The following is a 13,043-nucleotide window of genomic DNA, read 5'->3' on the forward strand; positions in this document are numbered from 1 at the left end:
TAGTGGGTGTGTTCTAGCAAATCCCATATATATATATATATATATATATATATATATATATATTTTTAAAATAGTCCGCATTATACTGTGAAGTGTGTTATTTGAACAACAATTTATAAAACAACCATAAATTTATAAAGAAAAATAGATATTATTACAAAAACCAAAAAAAATAAAAAATAACAATGGTGATAAAAGTACAACTATCATTTCTCTTGTATTGTTCACCTTATTCAAAGGGTAACCTTTTCCTTTTCTCTCTTATTAAAAAAGCGTGACGTTCAACTTGGCGTGTCCCTGTTCTTCTGATTCTGAATGCTACAAGAAAGAGAGGGTTCAGTGAATCAGAAGAGATAGAGCTCACAAGGTTACGAAACTTCTTTTTTACTTCCATTATTTCTTTCCTTTTTTGTTCATGAGTTTTCAGCACCCCCATTACGATTCTTTCCTTTTTTGTTGATGAGTATGATTTCCGATAATGGCTCAAGATTCAACTCTATTTCTTCTTGTTTTGATCATAAATGGCTTGAATGTACCTTTGCATTGTTGGTTTCAACTCTACTGCGTTATTTATTTATGTTGCTATTTGTTTTTAGAGTAAAGCTCCTAGCTAGCTTTGTAGGGCACTCTCAAATAGTTTTTTGAGGTTATAATATTTCAAAAACTCAAGACTAAATTGAACACCTAGTTGGCCTGATGGCGTAGGTTTGAGATTTTGAAGTGTGCTCCTTTTAAGTGTCAGGTTTAAATCCTCATGACGCTAACAAGACTTTTAAGTGTCATACAAGACTTTCCTCTTTGTTATGACTTTAACTGGGGCCCTTACTAGTGTACAGTGGGATTAGTCCCCCATATTAGTCGGTATTTGGTGTGGATACGAGTTTCCAAAAAAATAAAAAAGAGGGACCGACTTCACGGTATAATAGAGTCAAAGACCTTTATAAAATATTCATAATCTCATGTACTTAGTTGAAAGCGTCCTACAAAGTTAGAAACTAATTTGATGGTCTCTTTGTGTTGTTTTTATGAATGCCAACAACACATTCTCTTTTCGTAATTGTCCCTCAAAATAATGTGCGTCCTGTTTATATTTGGTGGGATCCATATAACTTTTGATCAATAAAAAAGTGTGTTTTGGAAAGTGTTTAAGTCCTTTTTAATCTCAGAACAATTGCATGTGTGTATATGAAAGAACTTGTGATGGTTGGTTTTCTGATATGTTACATTGCATTCATGTGGATCCAAATTTTGTAATCCTTACCTCTCATACTGAGTGTCACGTTAGCAAAAGAAAAATGTAGTAAAATAAGCACGGTTTATGTTTTCAAAGCAACATTAGTTATTTTATTACAAATCAACCTCATATTTACAACTTTTCTTAGTCTATTAGCATGTTTGGATACATGTTTTGGTTGCAAAATTCATGTCCTAATGCCACTATGACCACAAAATTCAAGAAGCTTGAAAGTGTAGAGTTTGATAGACGTACGTTGCTACCGTGATTTTAAATTTTTCCAAACAGAGTATATATGAAATAACTTAAAGTGACCAAGCAAGATACAGCATAATTGTTTATGATATATGAAAACTGAGTTATTTATTTATTTATTTATTTATTTATTTATTATACTGACAGATTTAAGGCACGATGTTACAGGCATGATGTCAGTAGAAACTATCGAGACCAGCAAGCAAGGTTCGAAAACATCGTATATTAAATAGACAAAAAGACATCAATTTGCACGTGTATCAGACTGATGGACTATTTTTGACCTGTTCACTTTTATCAACATTGAGTTATTTTCCTTATTTTTTTTGCAAATATTTTAATCTTATTTGAACTTTTCATACGAAAACAAAATTTCTTGGAAAATCAGATCAAATAACTCCCGCGCCAGTAGAAGTTACTACCAATGAAGAAATTACTGAAGAGGCAGCAGTGTGCAGGATATGTCTTGATGTGTTCGATGAAAGAAATATCTTTCAAATGGAATGCAGTTGCAAAGGTGACCAGAGATTGGTGCATGAAGAATGTTTAATCAAATGGTTCAGCACAAAGCGAAACAAGAAATGTGATGCATGCTTGGCAGAGGTTCAGAATTTACCGGCAAACTTGGTCCATGTGTCCCGCTCTGTACAACTAAGAAACATACAATTAAGGTGATTTTGAAATCCATGTTTTCAAATTAAGTTATCAGTGTTATTTTCTGTGCTTTTAAAACGGATACTGTTTCTAGAACGGATTATAGGTGTCCTTTTATTTAACTTGTTTAGTATTAATTTTGCCTTTTTATCTTACAGTGCTTGGCAAAAATTTGTGGTGCTTGTCCTGATAAGCACAATAGGCTATTTTAACTTCCTTGTAGATCTACTGGTATGTCTATTTTGCTTACTTTCGAAATAATTCCAAAGCAATACTTTGTGTGTATTAATTAGCTGACTTGATTGTTTGAGTGCTATTCTTACTTTGTGGCATCTACTTGATTTTTAAACCCGTTAGGTTCCGTAGTTATAAGCATTACAATTCAGATATACTGGAAAGAACCTCAAATACATTCATGCAAATGTTTATATATATAGCACAAACAAAGATCACATACTTCCCTTTCTGAAAAGTAATTAGGATTTAGGACGACCAATGTTCTGATTTTTGAGGTGCTACTAAGATATCTTTCCTTTTCAGACATTTCTATAGTTGGAAGGGAATCTTGCATTTCACCAGAAATTTCTGCACAGCTAAGTGGTTGAGTGGAGACACCCTGTTGAGAATGAGGTCTAGGCTCCCCTACAAACATAACTTACTAACATTTTCCTATAGTATAAAAAATTACCCTCTGTCTCATGTTAAGTGTGGTTTAAGGTTATGCACACTGCTTAAGAAAACATTTAATGTACTAATTTCTATGATAATATAAGCTTCATTCAGTATAGTACCCTTATAAAATGATAATTAATGCATTATTGGTATTTTAAAATGACTGATAATATGAGACAAACAAATATTTCAAACGTGAGAGTTTTAAACATCAGTGCATCTAAGTTAATTATAGGAATTGCCTATTTTTTATTTCCTTTTACATTTCTTTGTTTAGCCTATATATGTCTTGTTTGAACAGTTGAATAAAAGTAGAGAAAAAAATAATTTCTCCATACTCTGATCATAGTTTTGTCTCACTGTTTAGTATCCTGATCCGAAGACTCGATCCATCATTATACCAGCAGCAGTTTCCTTTACATTGAGCCTCCTGGCATCTGTTTTTGCATTTTTCCTTGGTATAAACTATAAAACAGAACTGATTTTTTTCTTCTCTTGTTATAATATTGTTCCTTCTTTGAATGTTAAATGAATGCTTACTCATATTGTTTGCAGCTATCAGAGAGTATATGGCGCTATATGCTCTTCTTGAGTTTGGACTTGTGGATGTAACTTTGCGACTGTTTTATACTTTGGTGAGTTACCATGCTGAAATTTCTTGTTATAAATCACATGCCTACTAACGGTAACAACTCCTGCCTTACTCAATCTCCTAAATTGGTGCTAACTGCTTCTTGCAATGTTGCTTGTATCTACTTTATGCATTAATATTCCTATGCGTTTCCTTGGAGTGGAAACATTGTGTCATTGTGGAGAAAACATATATTGTTTGACAATGGAGATGCTAACATGTTGTCTACAGTCTAATCCTCACATTTACCAATTTTATTTAAGGTTAAATATGTTTTTAGTCCCTATAAAAAATTTAACAAATTTTAGTCACTCAATAAAAACAGGGTGCTTGTAGTTCCTACGGCGAGTCTAACAATGAACAGATTTGTATAGGAACTAAACTTGAAAATTGAGTAAAAACATATCCAACCATTTTATTTAACTCACACATATAGTGATTAGTCCCTCACTCCTTTGTATATTATGGCTCGACAACAATGATAGATTTAGTAAATCATAGCCACAATAACATTATTGGCATCCTATTTGAATCGAATGCAATTAGTTCTAAATACTTTATGTTTTGATTATTAATTTGACTGTCTTCTTTAAGTGTACCCTTGATGTGCTAATGCTTTGTGACTTTGTTGCAGTTGCATTTGGCGCCAATTTACTCTGTACCACTTTCATCAGTCTTAGGTTTTGGAATTGCTATGGGAATCAACTATTTGTATATCAGGCATGCGAATCGGAGACTTCAGGTCTCTACTAATGAGATCCCAGTATGAATCTCCTCTGAAAGAAAACCCATTTTCTATGTATATTTTTTCTAATATGGTAAACTAGTGCTTAGTTGGTAACCATGTTCAAATTGATTGACCTTGGATTTTTTTTTTTTTTTTTTTTTTAAATAGACTATTTTCCTTGATGTTGTAGAAACAATAGCCATTATTTTATAATTTCATAGACCAAGAAGAACTATATATTTGGGATAGTTTTACCGGAGAAGAAATGCTCCAATGTCGGTTAATTTATCCATCGTTAACTAAATAGTTTATACATGTGTTTGGTTTCAATTCTTTTTGCGGCCACCACACGTCTAGTGTCCCATTTGCTGCAAAAACAAGAAGCTAAGAATAGTAGCTTTAAAAAACGCTTGTCTAGCCTCATCTCCACTGCGGTTCCAAACACATGCTACACATGCCTAGTAGTTTCCTCATAATGTCATAAAGTCATATTTTTCAATTTAGTTTTACATAAACATAAATCTTTATTTTGATGGGTTGTGTAGAGCCACATGTATAGGAAGGGTTGAGAAAGGGGAGAAAAACTCACCATAGTAAAGTACTCCCTGCCCTGCCCGTTTTGTTGACGTTCCCTCGGGAACTAAGGACTGTTGTGAAATGGTCATAATTTTGAACCTTACTTTTAATTATTCGTTATTTCTTTTTCTTTATTTCATTTTATTAGTAATTCAATATTCAATTCACAATTATATGGAATGGAAGGGCTCTTATTTTTTTGAATCCCCACCTAAATTTACAGTAGTACCGGGACACATTTAGATCGATGGTCATATATAACTAATGAATATCTACTATTACATGTACATGTGTTTGTTTGATACCGTAAATCGACTAGTTCTTAGATTCAACAGGATTTGAGGGCTCAATTTAACTAAAAAAAAAGACAATGCATTCATAAAAATTAAACACATTGTCTCCACTTCAAATTCTCCAAGATTAAAAGATATCTCAAATAAAGTGAGGAGAAATTTGCTCTATTGCCTCAGCTATCAACCGCAGATCTCTTTTCTTTCATACATACACCAAATATTAGGTGTCACAATCAACTTTGATTTCGTCATTAAACATAAAACATCAAGCCTAGAGGTAATTATAAAAAATCATTCAAAAGGATGCTAAAACCTTTACAATTAGTTGGCAATTATTTTCAACGTCTACATTTTACTTCTATTTAAAGTAGCTTGCACTCCAATCTACTTGAAGCACAGTGTCTAGTGACTGAATCTTTGAGAAATAAGAGCATTCAGAAAAAAAGTGTGATGTTGTCTTCAGACCCTTTAAGCATCCAAGACAAGTCACCTTGATGCATTCGTACAAGATTTAATCTTCAAGATGAGAGCATACTGATCCCATATTTTTTCAAAGAAGCTGTCTTAATTTCTTGGTCATTATTCAAGATTCACCTATCATCTGCGGTAGGATCTTAAAGATCACTAGAGAAAGTTGTTGGTGGAATAACCACGTTGGAGAAATTTATCGTGTGTTACCTCTGCAAACATTTGCAAATGCTAGTCACACACGACCTCTTTCTCTCCAAACATATTGTAAATGATGAAGAGAAAGATTAACTAAGGAACATGTGGACAAATAACAACAAATAAAGATTGATCACATTTATAAAAATGAATGTCTCACAATGAGTGACACAATTGCAAAAAGTAGATTATCTTAAAATAAATGTTATTTTCAATATAATACTATTAGTTTTTTTTCCTTATACATTATAATCAATAATGATATTTGTTAGCGCTTTATTTTCAAACATTCATTCAACACTTTTATGTTTTTTTATAATGCATTCAACACGTATATTTTTCTCTATCTTTCTTCGTATCACATCATCAATTTAACACATTTATCATATCAGTCTCTTTATCTCTCTCAAGACATATACACATCTAGAAGTGTCTACCAAACATTTTCCTTAAATAAGACATGCATGGTTATTACATTAATACTTGATACAATTAATTTATTAAAATTAACATCATTTACTGTATTTAATTAAATATATGTGAAATGAACAAATGTCTCATTCATTATGATCTTGTCATGTGAAGAAAAAAAGAATTAGTATGGGTAGTGTATTAGAAAAAGTAGGAGTGCTAATATGAATTGCTTGGAATTAATGAAAGGTCCAACGCAAGGCTATAAAAAGCCGCTCTATTTCATAGGTTCTTCTAAGAAAATTCTAAAAGTTTGCTTGTTTCAACTTGGTGTGTCTACGTTCTTCTGATTCTGAATGCTAAGAGAAAGAGCTCACAATCACAATCACAAGGTTATGAAACTTTCATTCTTTTTGGTTTTTTGTTGACGAGTTTTCCAGCACCCCATTATGGTTAAAATTTCAAAACCGATTCTTTTATAGAAATTTATTATCTTTTCCAATCATGGTTCTTGTGGCTCAAGATTCAACTCTACTGTGTTAGTATTTATTTCTGTTTGATTCAGCTATCTTCTATAATATGAATTGATGTTCTTTTAGCCCAAACTCATCATAAACAGAATTTCTTGATCATCAGAAATGACACAATATTCATTTGATTTGTAAGAAATAGTTTATGCATTGTTAAATTTATGAGATGAGATTTTGATTGTGAATCCTTGAAAAGAATGTATCTTCTTGTTCTTGATATTTTTTTTTTTATGTACTCCCTTTTGTATAATAAAGATGTTTCCTTTGATCTTGATGCTCTAAGGTCATAGTTTATTCCATTTTATTCTCAGGACAATTTTTTAATGTTCAATACTCAATAAGATAATTGCAGTGTTTTATCTGAACCAGTGTGTATATTAAAGAACTTGTGACAGTTGATTTTGTCATATGTTGCATTGCATTCATGTGGATACTAACAAATTTAGGGCATGATGCTACAGGCATAAGGTCTTTTGAGCTACGTATGATATAAAAACTAGGATTAAAGACATTGTTAAAATATCTTGGTGATGATGGCTAACTCAGACTCAAAAAGTGCAATTGGACATGTTAATGCTCCGAGGAAGCCTCGAATTCTACTTGGTTGTTGTGGAAGTGTAGCTGCTATGAAATTTGGACTTGTTTTTAATGCTTTTTCAGAATGGGCAGAAGTAAGAGCAGTTGTTACAGAAACATCTTTGCAATTTCTTGTTCATGAGAAAGCAGAATCATTGTTCACACACAGGCATGGCATATATAAAGACGATTCTGAGTGGAAAAATTGGAAAAAGATAGGTGATTCTGTGCTTCACATTGAGCTTGCTAAGTGGGCTGATATCATGGTCATTGCTCCCTTATCAGCACATACTGCTGCCAAGGTAACCAAGTATATACAATTTTGCAAGATTCTATGGTGCATTGATGGATTCATTCAAGGGTTTCAGTACTTTTTTAACACACTAAAAGCAATTTTTGTCAATTTCATTAGACTGAAAATATTTCAAATACATTAACAATTGCCATATCTTAACTATTAGAGACATCTTGTTTGTGTTGTAGATTTCTGGAGGGTTGTGTGACAATCTGTTGACAAGCATTGTGAGAGCATGGGACTACGAGAAGCCGATGTTTGTTGCACCATCAATGGATGCTTGTATGTGGAGAAACCCTTTCACAGAACAGAACTTCATGAGCATTGAAGAGCTTGGTGTTACTCTTATCCCACCTGTGGAACACATGCCGACTAATATGAAAGAAATGGCTGATCCTTCTACCATTTCTTCGACCGTCAAAAATTTTTATGTTTCAAAGCTTCTGAAAGATAATAAAGTTGGTGAGGCTTAGGAAGAATGTTTCAAACGTGAAAAACAGAAGAATATCATTGTCTTCTAGAGTGATGCTTTGGACAGATGCATGTTCTTGATCTCATGCACACATTGGAATATGTTCATGCAGAGTTATTTGATGTGAAATTTTAAAAATGAGTGTTGTACTTTGTAACATGCTCTTGACCTCTTTTACAAGTTATCTCTTTTGGTTTGCTTAGGATTTTTTATAACATAGGTAAAACATTGATCTATATATATATAGGGGTTTGCTAGAACACACCCACTAGTTTTTATGTGGGAGTGTTTTAGCAAGCTACACCTTAAGGTGTATTTAACTACTTTTTAGTTATAACTTGCTAAAACACACCTTCTAAAAAATAAGTGGGTGTATCCTAGCAAATGCCTATAGGAGTTGCTAACATACACCCACTTATTTTCTATAAGGTGTGTTTTAGCAACATTCACCTTAAGGTGTATTTAACAACTTTTTAGTTATATCTTTGCTAAAACACACCTTAATAAAAACTAGTGGGTGTATCCTAGCAAACCCCATATAATATATATATATATAAATAAATAACTTCAGTTTAATTTTAGAAATATCATTGAAACTTCCACTCCTCTCCATTTTTAGCTAATTTTGGAGTTTGTACTATAAAGCTTGTTCATGATAAGGTGTAGTACACTACACCCTTTCTTGTTCTTCGGTTGTTTTCATGGTTTTATCCTTTTTTAAAGATGTCTCTAATAGTTCTGTATGATGTGACTTGAGGCTTTAGAAGCTTTTTTATGGCTCTTGAACTGATCTTTTTAGCTAAATAAGCTTCTAAAAATGCAAATTTTCTCTTTAAAAAAAAAAGCAGCCTGACCTGATGGCGAGGTCGACCTGGCCTATTCCTATGCCTAACGATATGTTCTTTTTTTAGTTATAAGTGTTTTGATTTATGCCTGCCTGCCACTTTTCGGTTAACATCACCCTTTTTTTCTAAACACACCGCCTTTTTTCTTTGTTTTGAAAATTTGGAGTTATTTAATGTTCCAAAATCATAGTTCCTGAGGAATGGAGTGGTCTTAATATGAACACATAAGAAATTTGTTTTAGCTTGAATACAACTTATTTTTTTCACCAAGCGTGCTCCAACAAGCATTCGACCATTCTCTGCATTTTTTTTTTTAAACATCATATATATATATATATATATATATAAGCAAGGCAAGTGCAAGACGCACAAAGCCCGCAATAGGAGGAAAAAGAGTACAAGCAAGGCCAAAAAACAAAGGACCTTACAACACCAAACACCAACTCAATAAAAAACCCCCTAATATCTAATTCCAAAACAGAAAAGGAACTAGAAAAACAGCATGGCAATATCGCTAGCTGAACACCAGAAGATACAAAACAGAGAAACAGAGCCACCAAGCCCAAAAAACCAACCGCTGCACACCTAAAGGCACTCGGCCCTACTGACCAAACAGCAGCAGCTCCAAAAAAACGAACACATAATTGACTTTTAAACCGGACGCCATTTCAAAACCCCGCAACATAGCCTTCAACGTCCAAAGGTTATCCACCGTGGGCTCTCCTATACAAAGAGTATCGTCGGCATATTGTAAATGTGATATCACCAAGCCACCATCTTTAATCTCAAAGCCTTTGAATAAATTCCGGTTTACCGCATTAACCATTAAACCACTAAAACCTTCCGCCACTAAGGAATAAGAATGGAGCTAACGGATCACCTTGCTTTAAACCCCTTTGCACATTGATTTCCTCCGTTGGACAACCATTAACAAGGATAGACATATTACCTTCAAACACACAAGCCTTCATCCATCTAACCCATTTGTCACACATACCCACTCTTTTCATCATATATTCCAAAAAACTCCAATCCACGGAATCATATGCCTTTTCAAAATCAACCTTGAGAATTAAGCATTGCCGTTTGGATTTCTTCGCCAAATCAACCACCTCATTCACCACCAACACACCATCCACCAAATGTCTACCTTTCAAAAACGCGGATTGAGACTTGGAAATAATGGAATTCATCACCTTAGAGAGCCTAGTAGCCAACACCTTAGAGAGGATTTTGTATAGGCTTCCTAGAAAGAAATTGGACGGAATTCCTTCAACAACGTTGGATCCTTCACCTTTGGAATAAGAGTCACAAAATAGGAGAGGAAGCTCTTCGGAATTTTCTCATTAGCATGAAATTGATCGAACATAATACGGATCTCATGCTTCATAAGATACCAAAATTCTTTAAAGGAAAAATTAAAACCATCGGGACCCGGACTTTTGTTTCCATCACTACCTTTCACAACCGCCTCTATCTCCGTTAGAGAAAAAATTGCAACTAAATCTCTATTTTCTTCATCGGAAAGCATGGAGAAAGGCACTCCATCCAAAGTTGGCCTCTCCCACCTCTCATCCGCCACTTGCCTTTGAAAATAATCAACCACCGCCCTTCTCACTTCCAAGGGTGTATCTACCCAAACGCCTCCCACTTTGATAGCCTTGATAGCATTTTTCACCGCCCTTGCCTTTACACATCTATAAAAGTACTTGGCATTCTCGTCACCATTCTCTGCATTTGAATATCTCTAAGCAAATATTCAGAGATTCGTCTATAATTCAGATTAGACAGTACAAACAAGTATTTTGTCCATGCCATTAGAAAATCACAAGATTTTATATACACAGCATGCAACAAATATCCAGAAAATGAAAATCTTAGATTAAATGTATGGATTCTCAAATTCAATGGCTAGATCAGTGCTTAGTTAGATTTTGATTCAGAAAATCAAAGAGAAATGAGTCAAACATCAGCCCAAGACATTCTATCAAAATTGAATAAGAACTTAGTATAGTTGTAATCAAAATTGAATAGCAAACATTCTATCATAAAAGAATTATCTTGATTCACTTCTCAACGTGGCCCTTCGTCGTGATCGTCATTGTTGCATGGTCTTTATCTGTTTCTATATGAGCATGGGCTATTGTCTCATCGACTTCTGCTTGCTTCTTGAAATCAGTTTCCTTCATCCCGCTTATTTTAAGCTGGCCAAGTCTCTCAACTTCCACGTCAGCCTTCATAGAAAGAACTAAATAATGAGTTGGTTAAAACATTAACCTGCTAGCATGTTAAAAGAAACCTAAGAAAAGATCAGTGCATGGTTACATGAAACCAAGCAATGCCTGCCTAGAACATGAACCCAAATGCAATTAAAGGATCTGACATGGATTATACCTTCAGCTTGCGAGCAAAATAATCATCCAATCTAGAACTAATCTCGTTGAGAGAATCACGCTTGAATCCAAAATGAAGCAATCTAGAAATAATCTTCTGGCGAGAAGAATAACGATCATCCGATCTAGAAATAATCTTCTTCAACTTCTCTGTCATCAAAGAAGGATCTACACCAACAAAAGAAGTTTTAAAAATAAAAAAATAAAAAAAAAAAAACTAGATGATATACCTTGAACACAGGGGTAATAATAATAAGGGTGTTGTTGACGGAATTCAATCGCAGCTTCCTCAAGCACCTCCTCCACAAAGGTGGAATCTTGACGTCGAGAAACCAAATCAAGGATCAGGCCCATATCGTTCTCAGATAGAAACCAATTACCAAAATTTGTATCACGTAGGATTTCAGCAGCGGAATCCTCAGATTCAGATTCGGAATTATCGGATTCAGATTCGGAATTCTCATATAAGTCGAGATCTTGGGTTAGGGTTGGGTAAAGAAGTTGACAAAGCTTGACCAATTCATCAAGGCGAGCGTTAACCAAAGCTTTTGAATGGAGAAGTTTTTGTTCTTTTTTGCTGATTTTATCTTTTGACAAAGCTTCTATGGATTCGATTTGGTCGGATTTCATACGGAGTTTTTTGATGCGATTGAAGATAATGACGATAGGTTCTGAAGCATCCATTATCAAAGGAACACCGAATGGGTTTGGGTGGAAAATTGTACTGTCGCCGGTGAGGAATGTTAGTCGGGAGCCAGTGTGTGTGAGAGAATCGGTGATATGGAAGATTTTGTCTGTGATTTTATATTTGAGACTAGCTAGTTTCAGAAACGAGTATGGTATACAACGATATATATCAAAATCAAGTTCTGATTTAAGAAATTTAGGTGTTTTGAAATATATTTTATTCACCAATTTTTTTATTCTTATCAAAGAAAATATTTTTTTTAGACTAATATATTTATATCTTGGGAAAAAATAATGTTTAGTCATCATGTCAAAAAACTAACGTTTAAACTAGTATTGATATATAAACACATGAGAATATATATTCTTTTTTGGGTACAAGTAATCTAACTGCTATAAAAGAAAATAATGTTTATGCTATTTTTTTAGATCTTTCTAGGTAGAAAAGTAATGAATTTTGTGAATTTGTAGAAGAAGAAGAACCAAGATTGAAATGAGGTAACGAAAGATTTCATTAGATTTTTTTATTTAAAACATAAAGACACATTAATTGAATGTGGGGTGAATATGTAAATAATATCAAAACTATATTCAAAATACGTAAAATGTAGTTATTTGTTTGACTTTACTTAGTGCAATTCACATTGTTCATTTTAATTGTAAAGGGTAATCTAGAGAAAAAAAATCCATATAATTATTTTACGCATACATTCAATGTTGACTTTACTTAGTGCAGCTCTAACATTGCATACTAACTACTCCCTCCGTTTTTAAATATAAGCAAAAGTCATTTTTTAGGTTCATTCATTTAATGATGGATGTGGTTCATACATCATTAAATGAATGAACATAAAAAATGACTTTTGCTTATATTTAAAAACGGAGGGAGTAACTTCTTAAAATATATACCCTTCGGTCACTATTATAATATTTTTTCAATATGAGTAAATTGAACAAATGTGTCACTTCCCCTAAAGAAAATGTCACTTATTCGGGAAGGAGTTGAATTAGTAAATCGTACTATCTCCGTTGTCAATTATAAACAAATTAATGATGTATGTAGTTCATAATTTAAATCACACACATCATTAATTGAATAAATCTAAAAAAATGCGAATATAGATAG

General features: G+C 33.4%; 4 protein-coding genes across 7 annotated transcripts; 2 read left to right on the plus strand and 2 right to left on the minus strand.

Annotated features, from left to right (window-relative positions):
* Positions 1-222: 222 nt before the first annotated feature.
* LOC146908504 (uncharacterized) lies at positions 223-4,439 on the plus strand. 2 transcript variants are annotated; one of them, XM_085725027.1, is made up of 7 exons: positions 223-367; positions 1,658-1,696; positions 1,878-2,160; positions 2,302-2,374; positions 3,183-3,273; positions 3,371-3,450; positions 4,081-4,439. In XM_085725027.1, exons 2-7 carry the CDS (start codon positions 1,660-1,662, stop codon positions 4,213-4,215), a joined length of 699 nt encoding a protein of 232 aa, XP_085581153.1. In that variant the 5' UTR covers positions 223-367; positions 1,658-1,659; the 3' UTR covers positions 4,216-4,439. The 2 variants fall into 2 exon arrangements, with proteins under 2 accessions (XP_085581153.1, XP_085581152.1); XM_085725026.1 differs by having other exon boundaries at positions 240-367; positions 1,637-1,696.
* Positions 4,440-7,072: 2,633 nt separating this feature from the next.
* On the plus strand, positions 7,073-8,194 carry LOC146908505 (phosphopantothenoylcysteine decarboxylase HAL3a-like). Its single transcript, XM_085726194.1, has 2 exons — positions 7,073-7,527; positions 7,709-8,194. The coding sequence occupies exons 1-2, from the start codon at positions 7,180-7,182 to the stop codon at positions 7,991-7,993; spliced, it is 633 nt and encodes a 210-aa protein (XP_085582320.1). The 5' UTR covers positions 7,073-7,179; the 3' UTR covers positions 7,994-8,194.
* A 1,476-nt stretch (positions 8,195-9,670) lies between these two features.
* Positions 9,671-10,030, minus strand: LOC146908506 (secreted RxLR effector protein 78-like). The gene has a single exon (XM_085729275.1). The coding sequence runs from the start codon at positions 10,028-10,030 to the stop codon at positions 9,671-9,673; it is 360 nt and encodes a 119-aa protein (XP_085585401.1).
* Positions 10,031-10,697: 667 nt separating this feature from the next.
* LOC146908507 (uncharacterized) lies at positions 10,698-12,055 on the minus strand. 3 transcript variants are annotated; one of them, XM_085724961.1, is made up of 3 exons: positions 11,461-12,055; positions 11,232-11,380; positions 10,698-11,071 (listed from the first exon to the last, which is right to left on the minus strand). In XM_085724961.1, the coding sequence occupies exons 1-3, from the start codon at positions 11,912-11,914 to the stop codon at positions 10,904-10,906; spliced, it is 771 nt and encodes a 256-aa protein (XP_085581087.1). In that variant the 5' UTR covers positions 11,915-12,055; the 3' UTR covers positions 10,698-10,903. The 3 variants fall into 3 exon arrangements, with proteins under 3 accessions (XP_085581087.1, XP_085581085.1, XP_085581088.1); XM_085724959.1 differs by having other exon boundaries at positions 11,232-11,398; XM_085724962.1 differs by having other exon boundaries at positions 10,698-11,085; positions 11,232-11,398.
* Between the last annotated feature and the right edge of the window lie 988 nt (positions 12,056-13,043).

The sequence above is a fragment of the Medicago sativa genome, chromosome 7, assembly GCF_051527215.1.
Source record: "Medicago sativa cultivar Bolivia chromosome 7, Bolivia_mono, whole genome shotgun sequence".
In the NCBI taxonomy this organism is placed as follows: domain Eukaryota; kingdom Viridiplantae; phylum Streptophyta; class Magnoliopsida; order Fabales; family Fabaceae; genus Medicago; species Medicago sativa.

What these genes read in the sequence shown, in the direction of transcription:
- LOC146908506 (XM_085729275.1), bottom strand. Translation starts at nt 10,030, where the DNA reads ATGAATTCCATTATTTCCAAGTCTCAATCCGCGTTTTTGAAAGGTAGA.
- LOC146908505 (XM_085726194.1), top strand. Translation starts at nt 7,180, where the DNA reads ATGATGGCTAACTCAGACTCAAAAAGTGCAATTGGACATGTTAATGCT. An exon ending in CAGCACATACTGCTGCCAAG is followed by an intron (nt 7,528 to 7,708) that starts GTAACCAAGTAT and finishes TTTGTGTTGTAG; the next exon opens with ATTTCTGGAGGGTTGTGTGA.
- LOC146908507 (XM_085724959.1), bottom strand. Translation starts at nt 11,914, where the DNA reads ATGGATGCTTCAGAACCTATCGTCATTATCTTCAATCGCATCAAAAAA. An exon ending in TTATTACCCCTGTGTTCAAG is followed by an intron (nt 11,399 to 11,460) that starts GTATATCATCTA and finishes TTGTTGGTGTAG; the next exon opens with ATCCTTCTTTGATGACAGAG. An exon ending in ATTTTGCTCGCAAGCTGAAG is followed by an intron (nt 11,072 to 11,231) that starts GTATAATCCATG and finishes CTTTCTATGAAG; the next exon opens with GCTGACGTGGAAGTTGAGAG.
- LOC146908504 (XM_085725027.1), top strand. Translation starts at nt 1,660, where the DNA reads ATGATGTCAGTAGAAACTATCGAGACCAGCAAGCAAG. An exon ending in ACTTCCTTGTAGATCTACTG is followed by an intron (nt 2,375 to 3,182) that starts GTATGTCTATTT and finishes CTCACTGTTTAG; the next exon opens with TATCCTGATCCGAAGACTCG. An exon ending in TGCGACTGTTTTATACTTTG is followed by an intron (nt 3,451 to 4,080) that starts GTGAGTTACCAT and finishes ACTTTGTTGCAG; the next exon opens with TTGCATTTGGCGCCAATTTA.